Genomic DNA, 8,226 nt, shown 5'->3' on the forward strand with positions numbered 1-8,226 from the left:
CAGGACTAAATGAGCGATAGAACCAACCAATACTAAGTGCAATTAGCTGTCCAATTAAATAAGTATTCCAATGCGCTCTTAGCGTATTTAAGCAAATTAGAATTAGTGTTCTATACATATTTAAGCAGTCCAGTTAACAATTAACAAAAAAATCATTCCCCGTGGCTTACTCACTCTCCAGTTGACAAAACAAGTAACAAACCTATGTAAATATATTTGTTAATATGTAAATATGTACCATAAAAAACCTATGTAATGGCAGAGCAGACTTGATGGGTTGAATTGACAAACGCTGCTCCTATGGCTTATGGTTTGTTTTCTAAAACACAGATATGTAACTATACTCACTTGCTTCAACCATGTTGCAACCCACTTGGCAGTTCACCATAATAAACACAACACAAAGTACAATACAGACAAAAAGATACATACATAGCTCCTACAGCATACCTCAATATTTAGGACCTTTGGTCAAATATTGGATTATAGAAAGTGCAGGTATATCTTTCAAAGGTGGTTTCGTGAGTGTATGAATTTAAAAAGCATTGAGAACTCATGCAGATTGTAACATGTTACACAAAATACTGGAGGAACTCAGCAGGCCAGGCAGCATCTATGGAAAAGAATAAACAGTGGATGTTTTGGGCTGAAATCCTTCAGCAGGATTGGAGGGGAAAAAAGGGGAAGGTGTAGAGTTAATATGCTATTTTATTTCAGCAACATTTCTAAATTTATTCCTCCATTAGATCACAAAAATTATACAGAATCTCTTGAAGAAGCATTACGGACTGGTGGAAGATAGCTTTAATAAGCTGGATACAATGAACACAAAGCAGCTTTCTCCTGAATCAATGTACCAGCTATTGAAACAGTTAAGGAGTCTTGTCTTTTTGTATTTTGGTATAGTTAACAGAAATGCACATTTCCCAGCCACAGGCTTTCTTTTCAGTAAATTGCTCACAGAGTATCATCTTCCACAGGTTCGACATTCACCCGCCAATCTCTCGAGATGAAATCAGTATGCTCTGGAGCACCTTAATTACCAGCCAGAACAATACTTTGGATTTCCGTCAGTTTGTTCGTCACTTTGGCTTCTCACCTAAGTCAGCTTGTTTCCCAAATGCAAAATTATATCCACCAGTTAAAGGTGACAGTGACTTTCTGATACGATCCAAAAAGCTGAACTGTGACACTGACATCATTGAGAATAACCTGCAAGCCAAGGTTGAGTAATAATTAAATTAAGAAATTCAAATGCATTTCATTCATTGTTGTTAATTTGTGCATAATTTTATTTGTTACTTTTATGAAATATTGCAGAATATTGGGAATATTGTGGAATACTTTTATTATTCAGTCAAAATGCATCTGGGCTCAAGAAAATAAACAACAAAAATGGATACCATATTGTCAGGAGAAAGTATCCATTTACTTCATTGTTTAGATGGTCATGTCATTACCTTTTATTGAAAATTAGAATCTGCATTCCGTCCTGGCAGTTGTATAGCAGGGGTTCCCACTATTCATTCATTTATTTGTTTGTTTGTTTATCTGTTTGTTTATTTATTAAATGAGATACTGCATGGAATAGGCCCATCCAGCCCTTACAGCCACGCCTGCCCCAGCAATCCCCCAGTTTAACCCTGGCCTAATCACAGGACAATTTATAATGACCAATTCACCTACCAACCAGAACGTCTGTGGACTGTGGGGTAAATCCCTTTCTTTGCCCTCACGATTTCATACACCACTGTAAGGCTATCCTCTGACTCCTACACTCGTATGTTCAACCCCTCCCTATAGCTCAGGCCTGGCAACATCCTCATAAATCCTCTTTGCAATCTTTCCAGCTAACGACATTATTCCTTTAACAGGGTGACCAAAACTGAATGCAATACTCCAAGTACAGCCTCAGTAAAGACTGTACAATTGCAACACAACATCCCGTCTTTTATACTCCATGCCCTGACTGATGAGAGCCAGAGGTTTACGTGCTTCTTCACCATCAAGGAACCATGTCTCTGTATTCCTATGTCCTGCTGTTCAGTAACACTCTCTAGTGCAGGGGTTTGTTATGCCATGGACCAATACTGTTAAGCAAAGGTTCCGTGGACCCCAGGTTGGGAAGCCCTGATCTAGGGTTTTACTGTGAAAGTTGTGGACTAGTTTAACAAAAATAGACTTTGCCTACTGTAAATTAGACACTTTCCTGAGCCTCGTAAACCCGATCCTATTTCGATCTCAATAGTTGTTCTGTTTCATCCTCTTGTTGACAGTTGGTTTTGTGCCCAATGCAACACATGCAGACCTAAAGATTAGTCATTAGTGTGCTCTGACTGTGGGATTGCAGGCATCACACTGCAGCAATCTTATCACAGAGTCTGACTCTTCTAGATGGTACTTATGGAGACATATATGTACTTCGATAATAGATCTACTTTGAACTCTGAAAATTACTGTCTTATCTTAGGTTCAGCTCTTGCTGAATGATCTTTGGACAAGCTTTCGTGAGTTGGATCAATTTAATACTGGCTTTGTTAGCAAAGAAGAATTCAAAGACGTCCTCATGGACCTTTGTGTGGCACTGAATGATCAGGCCTGTGAGACGATCACCAGCAAGTTTGACCATGGGCAGGACCGGTTAGTAAATCTTCACTGGTTGATTTTAAAATATATTTCCTTGCATGGCTTACACCAGAACAGTCAGATTGCATTAATATCATCATCATTATGTGCCGTTTCGTACGACATGGGCGATCATGGTCTCCATGCCTGTGATTGTTCTTTGTAAATTTCTCTACAGAAATGGCTTGCCACTACCTTCTTCTGGGCAGTGTCTTTACAAGATGGGAGACCCCAGCCATTATCAATACTCCAGAGATTGTCTGTCTGGTGTCAGTGGCCACGTAACCAGGACTTGTGATATGCACCGACTGCTCATACAACCATCCACCACCTGCTCCCATGGCTTCATGTGACCCTGACCAGAGGGCTAAGCAGGTGTTACACCTTGCCCAAGGGTGGCCTACAGGCTGGCAGAGGGAAGGAGCACCTTACCCCTCCATTGTTAGAGACCCCACCACCCACCAATATGGGTGTCCAATAGAGATCCACCAAAGAAGTGTTGTCACCTGTATTCATGAAAACTACCTTGTTATTCCTTTTTATTGCACTGTTTATTTTGTAATTTATATTAATTTTTGTCTTTCTACCGTACAGCTACTGCATAAACAACAAACTCAACATCACAAGAATGTGGCGTTCTGTCCATTGTCAAAATTGCCAATGATCCTCTGTAAAGCAGAGGTGCCCAACCTTTTTTATGCCATGGTCTCTGAGGCCCTCCGTTGGTCAAGGTTGATCATGAATGTTGCATGCTAGCTGCAAAATGCTTTTGAGCCTTTAGGGCAGGTTGTTCCCAACCTGGGGTCCACTGACCCCTCGGAAGATGGTAGGGGTCCCCTTGGCATAGGTTCCTTAAGTTGTCATAGCCAGGGGAGGTAGTGGGGATAAGTTCCCACTACCTATTAAATGCTCCCAATGGTGTGCATCTCAAAGAGCCTCTGACAACCGTCCACCTCCTGGCTTTCGTGTGCTGATTAGCTGCTAAGCCCGGCAGAACCATTTCTATCGACAGAAGGGGCAAAGGCGGGTTCCTGTCACCTTAAAACCAGTTGCTTCAGTAGATGGGGCCTGTCAACTATGGTTGACAGCTCACCTAGGAGAAGGGAAACTCTGATCTCAAATCTCTGCTGCCTTGCAGCTATACCCACTCATGGGGAAGGCTTTGGGAGTAAACTCCCCCAAGGGAAAAATTTGAAGCTGGAGTCCCTAAGGCAGTCCTACATTGAGTTCAATGCTGACTGGCAACTCCTGCAAAGTAGCTGGTTCCAAACTGTGTTGGTCTCTGCCGTTCCTTTGGATTCATCAGGTGCATGGAGAGGGGAAGACTGCTACAGGGACTGCAGCTTTCTCTCCATATCGTACTGCCCTGGCTTGTTTGTGTACTGGCGTATGCAAAGCGTAGAAGGCTAACGCACAACATCCAGGATCGACCCTGACGAATGGAGGGCCCAGAGACCATGGCATAAAAAAGGTTGGGAACCCCGGCTTCTACCTCAAAACAAAGTGTAGAAACATGTCACAGGCAGTACATGGCAAAAAATGTAACACAGAGAATATCAAACATTTTTGTGACATTGGGAAAACAGTATTAGAGTTTCTTAAGTCAGATTCAGATTCAGATTCAGTTTATTGTCAGTTAGAAACCACAAGTGCAATGCAGTTAAAAAATGAGACAATTTTCCTCCAGAATGATATCACAAAAGCACACGACAAAACAGACTACACCAGAAAATCCTCATAACGTTTGGCAATCCCCAATCCAGAGTCCGGAGAGGCTGCTGCGTATTAATATCGCGCTACCATCTTAGCTCATTTCCCAGAAAGGAGCTCCAAACCCACCAGACAAAACAAGATCAAAAACTAAAGCTACAAGACCTGCACAAAACCACATAGTTACAACAGTGCAAACAATAGCATAATTGATGAAAAAAAATACACCATGGGCACAGTAAAAATAGTCCAAAGATGTTAAAAGACTATAAGTTTGATAGAAACCACCACACAGTTTCCACAAGTCCTCAGGGTCACGATAGACTCGTCATCCCACGCAGGTGGCAGGAGGGAATACCCCTGCTATGGACTTCCACGGTGCCGCCCGACTCAGCCTCGCAGACCCAGCACACAATGAAAGCTTTGTCGAACCCAGCCTCGCAGACACAGCAGACTCCGTGTCTGTTGAACCTCCAAGCCTCCAACCATCCCCTCCGGCACACCTTCTCCGAGCACCATCCTCTGCTGAGCATATTAAGATACCCCCACCAACTGGCACCCCGAGGACTGGGGGCCTGTTCTTCTCAGCAGAGACCTAGACCTCACAGCAGCAGCAGCAGCAACAAAGAGGGCCTTCCTGGAGATTTTCAGATATTCCTCCATGCTCCCACGTCTGTTTTTCATCAGATTAGGATTGCGCACGGCACCCTGCTTCACAAATAACATATCAGCTCTGGAGTGGCTGCTGCAAGCTGCGTCGCGCCACTATCTTGGCTCAAAAGTGCCCAAAAATGTAAGATTTAACCTCAGTTGTTGTAGATGTAGAGATGAGTACAACTGAGGTTTGTCAGACTGACGTTGACTGCAAATAAGGTTACTGTTTCTATTACTCACCAGAAAGAGAAGTTCAAACAATTCCAGGAATGTTTGATACGGTTATTGGTAAACCAAAGAATACCCATAAGGCTTTTGGCTAGAAATTTGCTTAAAATGTACAGCACTCCAGATTGAACCATAAATACCTTCTTAGGGCTTAACTTTTCAAGGGAGCCTTGGTATAGCCTTGATATTAATTGGTTCTGCCCAACATTGTGGGCCAAAGGGCCTTTTCCTGTACTGTTCTATGTTTGATATATGATAATTGGGCAGCTGGTGTGGCAAACCAGATAAAACTAGTAGTCGATAGCAGCATGGTAGTGTAGCGGTTAGCACAACGCTTTGCAGCACCAGTGACCATGGTTCAATTCCAACCGTTGTCTGTAAGGAGTTTGCACGTTCTCCCTGTGACCATGTGGGTTGCCTCCAGTTGCTGTGGTTTCCTCCCAGAGTCCAAAGGCATATCGGTTGATAGGTTAATTGGTCATTGTAAATTGTCCCGTGATTGGGCTAGGATGAAATCAGGGGATTGCTAGCTGTTGTGGCTCGAAGGCCCGAGATTCTGCGCTGCATCTCAATAAATGAATAAAATAACAAATCCATGTGGTAGATTAAATGTCTCCTTATGTAACGGGATGAATTATTTCCTAATACTGAAACACAATTCTGTTCACAGCAAGGTCTTCAGTGTCTTAATAACCAACAGTGCATCCAAATCCATTCCCAGTTGTTGCAATAACAAATGCAATTAACAGCTTTGGTGATTTCATGCAGTATGAAGTAATACTTTTACTTAGCAATAGTTAGCAATACTTTTCCTTACATTAATTGCATGCCCTCTGTTTAGGATCTCTTATGTCGAGTTTCTCCAGCCTTTTGAAGATCGAAGGAGATCATTCAGGCTTGACAACTCAAAAGCTCAAAAGCAGTTGCAGCCAGAGATTGCAGTGTACATGGAATCTGTGCATAAAGGCCTGGGTACCATTACAGAAAAACTTCGAAGGAAGGTAATAGAGGGATTATCAGTGTCCTTCGGTTGACTATCTTGGCAATTACATGTGGTATCAAGCAAGGAATTGTCAACAGGTTCACAGCAGATGACAAATTCCAACAGAATTATACTTTGGATTTGAAGCTATGCAGCTTTAATCATTGTGCAAAAAGACCACTGTCGGAATATTAAAAGACTTGTCATATCTAGTTGAAAGTTCAACATTCTAGTTCTGTGATTGAAACTGAGCTAAAATGATCACCTCTGAAATAGCAAGATGTAAGCCATTTTATACACCTGCAATTGTAACCCTAGCATGTTTTCAAATTCATCTATAACAATAGTAAAACGAGAGCTAATTCAGCAAGTCAGCAGGTCAGGCAGTATCTGTGAGGGAAATGGACAGGTGATGTTTAGGATTGAGAACATTCATCAGTCCTGAAATAACAGACTCTGTTTCCCATCACATATTTTGTATAGCCCGCTAAATTCATTCAGGAGCCTACTTTAAGCTTCAGATTCCAGCATCTTCAGAATCCCCAGCAATAATAATACTTGACTTCTGCACATCTGAATTGAATCCAGTGCTATCTGGATTACTGTAATATATGGGCGTTATGGTAGTCTAGTGGGTAGCACAACACTTTACAGAACCAGTGACCCAGGTTCAATTCCTGCCACTGCCTGTAAGTAGATTGTATGTCCTCCCTGTGACCACATGGGTTTCCTCCGGGTGCTCCAGTTTCCTCCCACAGTCCAAAGTCGTATCAGTCAGTAGGTTAATTGTAAGTTGTCCCACGATTAAGTTAGAATTAAATTGGGGATTTGCAGGGTGGCGTGGTTTGAAGGGCCAGAAGGGCTTATTCCACAATGTGTCTCAATAAATAAATATCAGGATGGAGAAAAAATGGACTAAGTAGTTTTGTTTGTTTCAAGCAAAGCATCAATTTGGTAAGAGAAAATCAGAAATCTGAAAAATTGAGATGTTTCTGGCTGTTGCCAGTTTTTTTTCATTCCAATGATTTAAAATGGATTTAAAATATTTTGATAACCTATTGAGGGTGGATACCTGAATCCTCTGCTTGTTACTAAGATTTCCTTCTGTTTTCCCTGCAGTTAGCCGGCAACTTGAAAACATTGGACAGAGTCTGTAAAAAACTGGATTGTGCTAGTACTGGATTTCTTACGCTGCCTGAATTTCAATCTGTTCTTCAACTCTGTAATATAGTGTTGGATGAAGAAGAAATATACCAGTTAATGTCAAAATATGATGAAGATATGGTTGGTAAAATTAAATATTCAAAACTTATCAACAAAATTTACAAGACTCCATAAACACAATTCATTTTAATTGTTCTGTGTGTTTTTGTTGGAAATGTGATAGATTCCACAGTACTAAGCTCAAGTACTATTGAAATTTTACTTGGAATTTTTAATCCTACTAAATGTTACAGAAGAATTAATAAAGGTTTAAGAAAATCATTTATTTCTGAGGTCTTTTGGACTCTTTCTAACAATTGCAGTTTGCTGATAATTTAATGTGAAAGAAATTAATCCAAGAAATATTTTTGGATTGGCAATATGCATAACACAGTAGAGGCTCTCCTGATAGCGCCAGGAGCACAGGTTCGATGCTGACGTTGTGTGTGATCTATATGGAGATGAGTGTTCTCCCTGTGATGGTGGGTATAGGGGAGAGTGGATACAGAAACAGCGGCTGGAGTGGATGGTGGATTATATGGCATTAAATTATAGAAAGAATGGACCTTATGATCAACTTGGATCACGAGGGAGAGTGTTGACCAAGATGTAAAGAGTTCACTATGCCAAAACATTATGGAGAGTATGACCATTGGTGCGCTTTGCTGCTTTGCTGGTTCAATGTTGTATTCTCTTTATTCTACTCTAAATAAGCAAGCCAAAAATTTTCAGGGCAGGACAAGCAGGCTAATGCCAAAAGGGTAGAGCATTTAGGTAGATCAGTAAATTGGTGTATTATTGCCACATTTAGACTCAGGATCAGG

General features: G+C 41.4%; 1 protein-coding gene across 3 annotated transcripts in view; it reads left to right on the forward strand.

Moving 5' to 3' along the window:
* Positions 1-7,682, forward strand: part of LOC132379655 (uncharacterized) — a 66,876-nt gene extending 59,194 nt beyond the window's left edge. For all 3 annotated transcript variants that reach the window (XM_059947833.1, XM_059947832.1, XM_059947834.1), the window contains 5 exons: positions 747-871; positions 981-1,224; positions 2,471-2,640; positions 6,059-6,218; positions 7,319-7,682. In XM_059947833.1, the coding sequence (XP_059803816.1) occupies positions 747-871; positions 981-1,224; positions 2,471-2,640; positions 6,059-6,218; positions 7,319-7,537 (918 nt within the window). In that variant the 3' untranslated portion in view covers positions 7,538-7,682. The remainder of the gene's footprint in view (positions 1-746; positions 872-980; positions 1,225-2,470; positions 2,641-6,058; positions 6,219-7,318) is intronic.
* The last annotated feature ends 544 nt before the right edge of the window (positions 7,683-8,226 follow it).

This window comes from Hypanus sabinus, chromosome 22 (genome assembly GCF_030144855.1).
Source record: "Hypanus sabinus isolate sHypSab1 chromosome 22, sHypSab1.hap1, whole genome shotgun sequence".
Lineage (NCBI taxonomy): Eukaryota > Metazoa > Chordata > Chondrichthyes > Myliobatiformes > Dasyatidae > Hypanus > Hypanus sabinus.